Source organism: Bidens hawaiensis, unplaced genomic scaffold, assembly GCF_021521415.1.
Source record: "Bidens hawaiensis isolate Kalapana, Puna unplaced genomic scaffold, B.hawaiensis_p1.1 tig00029548_1, whole genome shotgun sequence".
In the NCBI taxonomy this organism is placed as follows: Eukaryota; Viridiplantae; Streptophyta; class Magnoliopsida; order Asterales; family Asteraceae; genus Bidens; species Bidens hawaiensis.
The window spans coordinates 129,376-141,791 of record NW_027494886.1 but is presented as its reverse complement, the minus strand read 5'-3'; the positions used below and the strand labels follow the sequence as shown (position 1 = coordinate 141,791).

Sequence of the window (12,416 nt, the reverse complement as noted above, 5' to 3'; positions counted from 1 at the left end):
GAATCAGTTTGTGTATGTCATCTTGTTCTAATTCAATTGTGTATTGTGTGATTTGTTCGCTGATTACCAACAGTGGCATCAGAGCCAAGGTTTTTATCGATTTTGGAATTCTGTTGTGGACGTCCTAGGTTTAATCGATCCATTGTGGGAATCTGTGAGATAATCAATCGATCAGGGGTTGTGATCAATTATATTCCAATCAAGGGCTGGTTAAGATCAATAGAAGTGATTAATCAATTATTGTTAGAAAAGAAATTTCAATCAAGGCCATCGACATCTTTTAATTGAATCTAAAATTAAAATTTGTCTTACACTGATTCAGAAAAATCAAATCAGATAGTGTTCGATTGAGTTTCTGATTGGTCTAAGGGTGTATTGTTGTTGAACTATTGATTTGGAATCCAAGTATTGGTTACTTGATTGATTAAACAAAATGGGAATACGTTTGATTGCCCCTGGGTTTATAGCATTAGTCTAAGGGTGATTGCCCCTTATTTGTTTGATTGGGTTCATAGCATTGGTCTAAGGGTGATTACCCCTGGGTTCAGACAAAATCCGAATTGGTATTTAAAGGAAATAGAGGTTCTTGAAAATTTTGTTTCAAGAAAGGGCTGGATTTGTTCTAGAAAAACATTGGTAAAAAAGGTTAAAGAATAGTTGGTTTGATTTGTTTGGAAACCGAAAAACCCGTGTATTGTTGTCGGTAGAGACGAACAATTGGTTTTGATTTGCCTTGCAACCGAAAACCCGGATACTATTCTTGGTCGAAGCGGTTAGATAAACCAGTATACCGTTTGTGGTTTGAATAGTCGGCTTAGGCAACGGATAAACCCGTGTACTGTTGTTGGTTGAGACAAACAGTTGGTTTTGGCTTGCCTTGATAAACCCGTGTACGATTCTTGGGAGAAAACGGTTTGGTTTTATTAACATTGTGATCGGAAATCCCGTATACCGTTGTTGAAATAGTTGGTTTAAAAAAAAAACCCGTTCACTATTTCTGGGATTAACAGTTGGTTTGTTTATAACCCGAAACTGTTTGGATTAAAGTTGACAACAAATTTTTCTAAATTTGTAATAGTCAAGTTATCAAGATTGGGAAAAAGAAAACTCGTAAAATGGTTGAGTCCAAGGATAAAGAAGTTGTGACTTCAAAGGAAGGAGGGACATCAATGAGTTTTCAATGCCCTGTGTTAAACTCCACAAATTACACCATTTGGGCTATAAAGATCAGATCGATCTTTAACGTCCACGGAATTTGGGAAGCTATCGAACCAAAAGAGGGCAGCGAATTTGATGAGAAAAAAGATAATACTGCAATTGCATTACTATTCCAAGCGATTCCAGAAAACACGGTATTGCAAATTGCTAATTTTACTTCGGCCAAAGAAATTTGGGACGCATTAAAGGTTCGACATGTTGGAGTTGATAAAGTTAAAGAAGCGCGTTTAGAAACACTCGAGTCAGATTTTGAGTCTCTAAAAATGGGTGTTGACGAGTCGCTTGATGTGTATGCCGGGAAAATAAGTGAGATTGCATCACAAGCGAGCAATCTCGGGCATACTATGAATGACAAGAAACTGGTCCGAAAGCTACTCAGTTCTGTGCCAGAAAAATTCATACAGATTGTTGCTGCGATCGAGCAGTTTGTGGATCTTGGTGCAATGCCATTCCAAGAAGCCGTTGGAAGGTTAAAGGCTTTCGAAGAACGCACCAAGAAGAAAAACAAGGAGGTAGACATGCATGACAGACTTCTGTTCACTAAAGAAGAAGGAAAAGAGAAAGTAAAGGAACAAAAGTGTGAACATTGCGGTCATGAAAGTTCAAAGCAAGAAAACAAAGAACGTGGTCGAGGCAAGTATGGGAAGACTTGGAAGAATAAACAAGGAAATCAAGCCCAGCTAGGCAAGGGTCACATAAAATGTTTCAAGTGTAATGAACGTGGACATTTCAGTCATGAATGTCCAAAATGGAAAACAAGGCAGGAGGCAAACTTGATCCGCGATGAAGATGACGAACCAACGCTACTGTGATGGCAACCGGATCTTGAAGAAACGAAGACCTCACTTAAACCAAGTTTAGTTTAAGGGGGAGTATTAGTATATAAACTAAACTTATTAATATTTATATTAAGTATAGGGGTCTTATTGTAATTATTGTAATTAGTAGGGTTAATATGTAATTATTTAGTCTATAAATAGGGATGATGTCAGACAATTTAACATAACGTATCAGTATATTCAATCGCATATTTTCAGTATTCTAATTCAAGAATCAGTTTGTGTATATCATCTTGTTCTTATTCAATTGTGTATTGTGTGATTTGATCGTTGATTACCAACATCCCTTTCCTTTCATTATTTTCATTCAACTTTCTTATATTTTTATTTAAAAAAGGTTGTGACATAAAACTAACTAAAATAACACAAATGAGATTTAGTGGTGTGGTATTTGCCTCATTAAAGATAATGTGATAGGTTCAAATTATTACAATTCAAGATTAAAGAAGAGATATTATACGATCACACACCCTTTGTGCGTGTGAAGGCACTTGCCATACACCAACCATATGAGTCGTATAGGTTTCATGCGACTTGTATGGTAGGTGTTTGAATAGGTTAAAGGGTATGTGATTTTAGTTGGAAAAATATACTGATAAAAGCTTTAGTTCATGAGGGAAGTCCAATTCATCTTACAAGTTTGGTGGAGGAAATAAAGGTGTTGAGTTCTCTTTGAATCAAGAATACGTTGAAAAGAAGAGGTTTGACTTAAGAAGATTGGTGTCGGTTTAATGTTTAACGGGGTTGAAGTTACACGTGTCTTTATTTTGTTTCTGGTGGTTGTAGTTAATTTACTCTGTTACTTTATTAAGATACATTATATTAGGGCAGTAATAAATTACTAACAACGTTAAGAAAGTCAAAGTTTGCGGACACGGAAAGTACAAAGTACATCTCCAGCTCCTATCTTCAGTTTTGTATGTATGAGTCAACTTCATCATATCAATATCTCACCTGCTATAATAATAATAATAACAACAATAATAATATTAACATTTATGGAACTCATCCCATCTTCCGATCCCAAGTCCACCACACCACCGTGGCAGGACATGTTCCGATCAGCCTCCACCGCAAACCCGACCCGGACCCATCCCCTCCACCCGAACCCAAACCCAAACCCAAACCCACCCCTGATCCAATTCCAACCCAAACCCAACCATCTACATCGCCATGGCTCACGCCGGCTTCGCTTTCGCCTTTTTCGTCCTTTTCGCTCTCTCCAAATTACTCCAAGACTTCCTCAGACCCATCCTCTGGGCTGTCCTGTGCTCTATCCCCCTTAGAGGCATCCAACAAACCCTTGTCTTGTTTTGGACCCAGCCTCTACAATCCGGTGTCATCGATACCTTGTTCGCGGTACCCGCATTGGTATACCATGTTTTTATAACCACCCTTGTTGAGATCAAACACACATTGTTCAGATTAATCCGTCGAAAGAAGAACAACCCGAATGTGAATTATTCGGATACTAGGAAACGGGAGCGAAGCTGGTTTTCGATATTATTGAGATGGCTGGTGTCATTTTGGGTTTTTGTAATGGTTTATGAGCAGTTTGGTGGTGTTGGAGCTGTGGGTTTGTTGGGGTTGGGGTTTATGTTTATTTCGAGTAATGTCAAGTCCACCGCGTCCGTGGTGTCGTTTCGTGGTCGGGTTTGTTTTCGGACGGCGTTCCTGACGAAAGGGATTTTGAAACGATTGGAAACGATTGTGGCGTTTGGGTTGATTTTTGGGATGATTGTGGGGTCGGTCACGGTTACTGTGTTTTTCTCGTATAAGATTGGTGTTGAGGGGAAGAACGTGGTTTATTCGATTAAGTCTCGTGTTGAGGAGAGTAATTATACGGAGAGGATTGGGTTACGGCAGTGGATGGATGAGAATGATGTCCCGGGAATGGTGGATCGTTACATGACGCAGTTTTATGAAACGGTGTATGAACAGATTGATAGTTTGGCTGTGCAGTATAATGTGACGGAAATCGTTCACGAAATGAAACAGTTGATCGCACCAAGTTTGAACCCGATAAACTCTTCTGTGTCGTCTACTGTGTTGGCAACCACGAACCCGTACACTGAGAAGATATTAAGTTTGAAACGGATAGTTAGTAATCGTGAATGGTCAGCTATTTATCCGGAAGTTAATGTTATGTTAAACGAGGCGCGTATTAGCAGAGAGGATGTTATTGAAAAGGCTAAATCGATTGCGTTTCAAGGGAAAGACATTATTCAACGCGTGCTTGCGAGTAGTAAGTCAGTTGTTGGTGGTAGCACGAAGCTTGTGTTCATAATAATTGGATCAATAGTTTCGGGGGCTGCAGGTTTATTTAACTTTATATCTCAATCGATGGTTTTCGTATGGGTTTTATACTCGTTAATAACATCGGATTCGGGTGGGGTTACTGAACAAGTTATGCTTTTGATTCCAATTTCAAGATCCACTAGAACGCGGTGTGTTGAGGTACTTGATAAAGCTATTTCGGGTGTACTTTTGGCTACGGTTGAGATTGAATTCTTTCAAGGGTGTTTAACTTGGCTTTTGTTTAGATTGTTTAATATTCATTTCGTGTATACGTCGACGTTGGTTGCGTTTATTAACCCGTTGTTACCATTATTTCCTTATTTTTTTTCGACAATTCCAGCAGCATTGCAACTGGTGCTCGAAGGTAGATACATAGTTGCTATTTGTTTGTCGGTTGTTCATCTTGTGCTTTAAGACTATGGGACTACTGAAATTCAAGAAGATATACCGGGTCATAGCGCGTATCTTACCGGGCTTAGCATCATTAGTGGAGTGGCATTGTCTCCATCTGCTTTGGAGGTAATTAAGATTAGCTGATGTGACAAAAATGGGCAGGTCGGGTTAGGATGACCCGGATTTTTGTCCCGGTTTTTATGTTTTTAGTAAATACATGACGTGTTAAATATAATCTAAGATTTCGATAGGTTTGTAAATGAACTGAAGGAACTTGAATGGGGCATATTTGTTAACATTTATTTAACTTTAACCGAACAATCGAACACAAAACGAACAAGGTTTTCATGTTTGTGTTCGTTTGTTAAGAAGATGAGCGTGTTCATGTTCATTTGTTAAAAATATAAACAAACGCTTCACGAATGAACATAATTGAACAAACATAACCGAGGGAATGCCAATTCAAAGAAAACATGAATATCAATATGTTGAGTGTAATATGTAATGCGCAATATTTTAATTTCATATAAGTAGACTAAACTAGAATGAAGCGTAAATGATTGAACCAAATATATAAAACATACACGAACAACCTTAAAAAACGGAAACTAATAAACGTAAATGATAGTAAACAACCGAATATAAGTGAGTGTAAATGAACAAACGTTCACGAACATAAATGGACAAATGAGACATGTGTTCGTGTTTGTTTGTTTAACTAAATGAAGAAAAACATTTGTTCATATTCGTTCGTTTATAAAAAAAACGAACATAAACAAACTTCCCTAGGAAGGTTGACCGTTGACCCGTATATATGAAAGCGGGTTAAAAACGGCACCACTAAATTATCCAGTTCTCTACTTCATAGTTCATATATTTGACATGATTCGGTTATTTATTGTTGAGTTTGTCATGATGCAGGGAGCGATATTGGGGCCGTTGATTACAACTGTGCTTATTGCTCTAAAGAATTTGTATATAGAATATGTTTTGGATGAACCAAAAGAAGAGAAACAAGAGTAAAGATGTATGGCTATTTATGGTCCATTTGCAGGAGAATTCTTTGTATGTGTTGTGATTATATTCATGTATATTAGCAGGAGCAATGTGTCAGATTTCTATATATGTGATGCTATACTGCTATGTACTTATTCTTTGTAAAGTTTGTATTATTTGAAGCAATTGATACTTCATAATTAATTAATTATACATATTTATTATAAGAAACTGCTGTTTTGCAACTTATGCCGTGTCTAACATCACATTGGTGGGTCCAAACACAACACGAACCCAAAAATTCGTGTAAGACACGTTAACCTAAACACGACCGATTTGACCCATTTTTTTTATTGTTTACACATATTAATACTTTAATTTACATTTTTACAACAAAAATATATATATATATATATATATATATATATATAAATTTATATAAAACAATAACATTTTAAACATATTAGTTTTAATTTTGGCAAAAAAATACAACCAATTTGATTTATTACATAAAAAAACATTATAATATATAAGCTAAAACACAAATTGATTAAACAGATCAACCCACGAACTTGACCCGGGCGTGCTTATACTTAAACCCGCAAATATACCCCCCAATTTTCACGATTTGAGAGCTAAGAATATCAAGTGGCATACTCATCATGATACAACGTCCAACTTTAGATTTCAAACAAGGAACAAATCTAGATAAACAATTGAATAAGAATGTGTTGCATGATAAACCCATCCTATAAATTTGAGAAATAATAATGTAAATTACCTTGAATCGATTGTCGGAAGTGGCATTGTTCCCATCATTTTTGTATGTTTTTTTTGAAGAATTTGGTTAATGGTTTGTATGAAATGAATATTTAGAGGAGAAGAGGTATATATGGTTCATGCGAGAAGTAAAGTTACAGCGAGAAGTGTGAGAAGTCAATCTGGACAACTCATTTTATTTTCAAACTTGAATCATTAAAAATATATGAAAAGGATATTAAAGTAATATAAATGTATTCTCTCTCACATTAATATGTATAATTAAACCAATGCAAGTTACACTTCTAACTAATATAATTAATCTAATTACAATAACTAAAAAGATTTAAAAATTAATAAATTCATAAAACAATAAATTAATCTTTACATTTTTTTACCTTATCTCTTGAATTCACCCTACACAACTAAAATTTTTTCCTATACCTCTGCAAAATTTTCCTACATATCTTTAATTTTTTCGTACACGTCTAAATTTGTTTCCTACACATTTTCAATTTCTTCATACGCATGTTTTTTGTCCTACACATCTTTAAATGTTTCCTACTTATATATAATTTCTTCCTACACATCTTAATTTCTTTCCTACACATATTTAATTTTCTTATACACAACATATTTTTTTCCAACACATCTAGAATTTTGCTGTATACTTTTTTCTTTGGTCCTACACACCTTCAATTTTTCCTACGTAAATTTAGTTTCTTCCTACACATCTTCAAGTTTTTTCCCTACACATGTTTAATTTTCTGATACACATCTTATATTTTTTCTTACACATCTTTTTTCTTCTCATACACATCTTATTTCTTTTCCTATACATTTTCAGTTTCTTCGTACACAATTTTTTCCATCTTACACATATTCAATTTTTTTTTTCAAAATAGAAATCGATGATGAAGATACTATTTTGCTTAAATGTTATAAATTAAAAACTTTTTATTGGTGAAAAAAACAACAAATTTAAATCTTACAATAACATATAATAAAATAAATAAAGTGTAACTTACAAATCATAAATTTTTGAACTTTTATTTAGAGATAGATGGAATAAATTAAATAATGTATTATTTTTTCTACCAATACTATCCTTTTCTTATTTATTTTAATGTCTTTCAAGTTTAATTAATTACAATAAATGCAATATTGTTTCAACCACTTATTAATAATCTAATGGTTGAGATCATTTCTCGCACTTCTCGCTATAAAATCACTTCTGAAATGAACCTAATCCTATATATATATATATTGTTTTAATTAGTTTTGTTATATATTTTTTAAATTTGATGATCATTCAACGGTCAGATTGATTAAAATAATACAAAAAGGGATTAATATTCATCGCCCCCTATCGCCCCTATTGTCCTGGGGGGGTGTTTCCATCCGAATCGCCCCTTCTCGCCCACTACACTCGCACTTAGCTAACCTAAAACCTTGTGCTTTTAAAAATCCTATTTTATCAATTGATTATTATTTACTCAACTAACTCATAGATCATATAAACGTAGTTCGGTCTTACCACTTTCATCCCTAAAATACTGCGAGCCACCAACAGTGGAGTTATACCTCGTTGTAAAAGCGCGCTGAAAAGTTACTCCAGTCGTCTTCTTTACAACCACTGCCGCCTCTGGGAGGTGGCGACAGAGGCGATGACGATAGTGTGTAACATCTTACTTTTGATATTAATGAATAAAAATAAATTTCGTTTATTAAATGGAGAGTTAAAAAAAACTAGTTAAGTTGAATAAATAATAGAGTATGGGCTTGGCTAGTAAAGGATGGAATAAGGGATGGTGATGGGCCTTAGGTCCATGGGCTTAAGGGTATATAAACCCCTTAAACCTCCCTAAAACCCTAAAACCCTCATTTTTATCCTCTAGCCCCCCCTACACACTCAAAAACACACAAAAACACTCCTTAAACCCTACAACTCATACCCGAAACAAGGAAGGAAGATTTGTGTTAGATATTTGATTATACAAGCAAGACACGAGTCTAGAGTCGCATATTAAAGCTAGCCGTAGCTCAAAGTGAACCTAAAAGGTACGTTTAGCGTAATGATTAGGTTTTTAAGGTCTGTTTGCCCTAAGGGTTGGTACGAAGGCAAATCGGGCATCCTTATGCAACAAAAATGTAAACTTGATGTTAAGAGTAGACTTAATGAACTCGTTAGCATGCTGTAACATCCCGAAATTTCAAGATAATATTAATTATATTACTTAATGTTAGAGAGAAAGTTTACCCGGGTTATTAGGAAATAAATAACAGAATAGGAGTTGGTATGAATCGGGCTAGTGTTGGGTAATGGATGCGGGTTGTGGACTTGGATTATTTGAGATGGGTTAAATGAGAATGGGATTTAAGGGATATAAATATCCCCTAAACCCAAAATATCTTCATTCTCACCCTACACCCTAAAACTCCTAACACACACATACACACACATTCTAACCGATCAAGATTCGAAGCCGAGATCCGAGATTTTGTTGATAGATCTGAGTTGGTAAGGTAAGAACAAATCCTCCAAAGCTAATATTACTGAAAATGGTTAGGATTGGATGGGTTAACCGGACCCGAAACCCAAACTGCCCAAATCGGACCCCTAAAACGTCGATTTTAGGCCGATTTGATGGTTGGGATTTGTAGGCGCCGATCATACGATTCCGTGGGTACCAAAATCGAGTTATTTGGATAAGAAACGAAGGATTTATGGGCAAACAGATCTGCAGCGCGATAACTTCGCCTGCAAGATTAAGTTCGCCTGATGAACTTCGCCTTCAAGCGTAACTTCGCCTTCAAGCTTAAGTTCGCCTAAGGATAACTTCGCCTGAAGCCAAGTTCGCCTAAGGTTTAACTTCGCCTGAAGCCAAGTTCGCCTAAGGTTTAACTTCGCCTGAAGCCAAGTTCGCCTAAGGATAACTTCGCCTGAAGCCAAGTTCGCCTAAGGATAACTTCGCCTGAAGCCAAGTTCGCCTAAGGATAACTTCGCCTGAAGCCAAGTTCGCCTAAGGTTTAACTTCGCCTGAAGCCAAGTTCGCCTAAGGTTTAACTTCGCCTGAAGTGAAGTTCGCCTAAGGTTTAACTTCGCCTGAAGTGAAGTTCGTTTAGAAAATAAATTAAAAGCGATAAGTTAAAGTAAGCTAATACTAGGCCACCAGATTAGATCAGACGAGTATTGATACGTGTAATTTGTACAGTCAGCCGAGCTCAGGTAGAGAAGGGATTTACAGCTATCAGAAAAAGGAGCAGAGTTCAGGTGAGTTTCTAGCCCCATTCCTTGTTATGTTTTCGGGGCTGTGTGCATACTTGATGTGTTGTTAATACATTTATCCTAAGTGATAAGTGTATGCCATATGTGATATATGTGATATGTATGAATGATTGCTTGGTGGTACGTGAACGATCTTCGGATATTCCACGTACTGTTAGGTTGTAACGTTATAAATATGGTAAGTATGATATGTATGTTTATGTGTATGAACGTAATAAAGTTAATAAACGAAGGAAATGACGGTTGTATGGTTGTATGGTTACGAAAAGGGTACCGAGCCCTAATAATACTCGAGGTATGATGTATGGTTGTATGGTAACGAAGAGGGAATCGAACCCTACTAATATTCGAAAACAAGGGACCAGACCCTTATAATATCTGTGATGTTAGGGACCAGACCCTTATAATATCTGTGATGTTAGGGACCAGACCCTTATAATATCTGTGATGTTAGGGACCAGACCCTTATAACATCTGTGATGTTAGGGACCAGACCCTTACAATATCTGTGAGGATAGGGACCAGACCCTTATAATATCTGTGATGTTAGGGACCAGACCCTTATAATATCTGTGATGTTAGGGACCAGACCCTTATAATATCTGTGATGTTAGGGACCAGACCCTTATAATATCTGTGATGTTAGGGACCAGACCCTTACAATATCTGTGAGGATAGGGACCAGACCCTCATAATATCTGTGATGTTAGGGACCAGACCCTTATAATATCTGTGATGTTAGGGACCAGACCCTTATAATATCTGTGAGGTTATAGGGCGAAAGGCTCTTTAAAACGTATGATTATGAATGTAAAGAAAGTATGTAAGTAAGAAAGAAAGTATGTAAGTAAGAATGAAGGTATTAGTACTTATGTGTGTACGAAAGAAAGTTATGAGGTTAAGTACGTATGTATGTAATAAGGTATTGTATGGTATTGTATGATTAACTAGAACTCACTCAGCGTAGCTGACTTTTAGTATGCACGCAGGTGAGTAGGATGAGACAGCTGGCTTGAGTGGGGGACACATGGCAGAAGACTAAAGCCTGGCATCTGAAGATCTGATATGTTTTATAAGTTATGTTTTGATTTTGAAAGACAAGAGGAATGTTTTAAGACATGATTATGAATTGATATGTAATGTTTTATGAAAGTTTTATATTCCGCGTAAAGTTTTTAATTAACTCTGATATTTAGAACTGTGTTTATGAGTAAATCCGACGCTAAAGTAGGGCCACCGGGTTCGGGGCCTTACACATGCACGGTTCATGTAATAATCCAAGATCTAGCTAAACGGGTCGAAATCAATAAAGGTTTAAACTTTATTGTTAAACGAGCTAGATCTTAGTCAAAGATGGAAATGAAACGTTTAAAATATGAGATAATACTAAAATATGAGAATGGGTGTTAAAATACGTAGAAACAGTGATAATAATATGCTACAGTGGTATTCGAATGAAAAGTAATCGAGTGATAAGGGTTTTGAAGAAAGTGTATTCGAATGGGAAGCGTTCGATCAGAAAGAGGATAAAGTGAAATCATATGAATCAAGTTCTTACGAAAACCTCTGATTTATCAAGTAATCGAATCGAATGTGGAAAAGTATTCGGATCGAATGACCATTCGATTAGAAATGAACCATTCGAATAAAAAGTTCATTCGAATAGAACCTGCCATTCGAATAAACTGAGGATTCGATTAGAATAGCCCAGATTTAAAATTTTCTAATAAACTTTTAGTAAAGGACTGTTAATGTAAATAAAATTTTTCCAAGCTGACCTGGCAGCTTGACCCTAGCCAGGGGCTCTGCCCCTTGGATCCTACCAAGGCTGCCTCCCCTAGACCCCGCTGCTAAGGGCGCTGCCCCCGGACCCCTGTAGCTAGGGGCTACAATAACTTAGAAGTATGAAATAGTTAGAAATAGTTAATTGATACTTGTAATTATTATACAGTTATCCGTGCACAGCTAAAGAGGGGTATTACTATAAATTCAGAAAGAAGCAGGATCCATGTGAGTTTCTAGCCCCATTTCTTGTTATGTTTTCGGGGCTGTGTGCATACTCAATGTGATTAGTTAATACACTTACCTTAAGTGGTTTATGTATGATATTTGTTAGTATGATATATGAAGTATGAATGATGTATGTATGCTAATGCAAAGATTGAAAGTATGTTTGAAAGTTATAATTATAAAGATAAAGAAAGGTAAGGTATGGTTGTATGGTAGTAAAAGGAACCGAACCCTAATAATTTTCGAGGCAAGAGGGAACCGGAACCTAATAATATTCGGGCAAGAAGGAACCGGACCCTAATAATATTCGAGGCAAGAGGGAACCGAACCCAAATAATACTTGAGGCAAGAGGGAACCAGACCCTAATAATATTCGAGGCAAGAGGGAACCGGACCCTAATAAAATTAGAGGAAAAAAGGGAACCGGGCCCTAACAATACTTGAGGAAAGTAGGGCGAAATGCTCTTTAAAACGTATAAGTATGAATATGAAAGAAAGAAAGTATGAAAGTATGTAAGTATAATAGAATGAAAGTATGAAGGTTTGAAAGTATGAATGAAAGTATGTATATATGTATGAATGAAGTATAAAGAAAGTAACATGTGTCCACGGAT

At 36.2% G+C, this 12,416-nt stretch overlaps 2 protein-coding genes across 2 annotated transcripts; both read left to right on the top strand.

The window, feature by feature from the left end:
- Nucleotides 1–1,115: 1,115 nt before the first annotated feature.
- LOC143579006 (uncharacterized) lies at nucleotides 1,116–2,030 on the top strand. The gene has a single exon (XM_077062424.1). The coding sequence runs from the start codon at nucleotides 1,116–1,118 to the stop codon at nucleotides 2,028–2,030; it is 915 nt and encodes a 304-aa protein (XP_076918539.1).
- Nucleotides 2,031–3,225: 1,195 nt separating this feature from the next.
- On the top strand, nucleotides 3,226–5,926 carry LOC143579008 (uncharacterized). Its single transcript, XM_077062426.1, has 2 exons — nucleotides 3,226–4,874; nucleotides 5,670–5,926. Exon 1 carries the CDS (start codon nucleotides 3,231–3,233, stop codon nucleotides 4,767–4,769), a length of 1,539 nt encoding a protein of 512 aa, XP_076918541.1. The 5' UTR covers nucleotides 3,226–3,230; the 3' UTR covers nucleotides 4,770–4,874; nucleotides 5,670–5,926.
- Nucleotides 5,927–12,416: the final 6,490 nt, after the last annotated feature.

Coding starts and splice junctions, on each gene's coding strand:
- LOC143579006 (XM_077062424.1), top strand. CDS start 1,116: ATGGTTGAGTCCAAGGATAAAGAAGTTGTGACTTCAAAGGAAGGAGGG.
- LOC143579008 (XM_077062426.1), top strand. CDS start 3,231: ATGGCTCACGCCGGCTTCGCTTTCGCCTTTTTCGTCCTTTTCGCTCTC.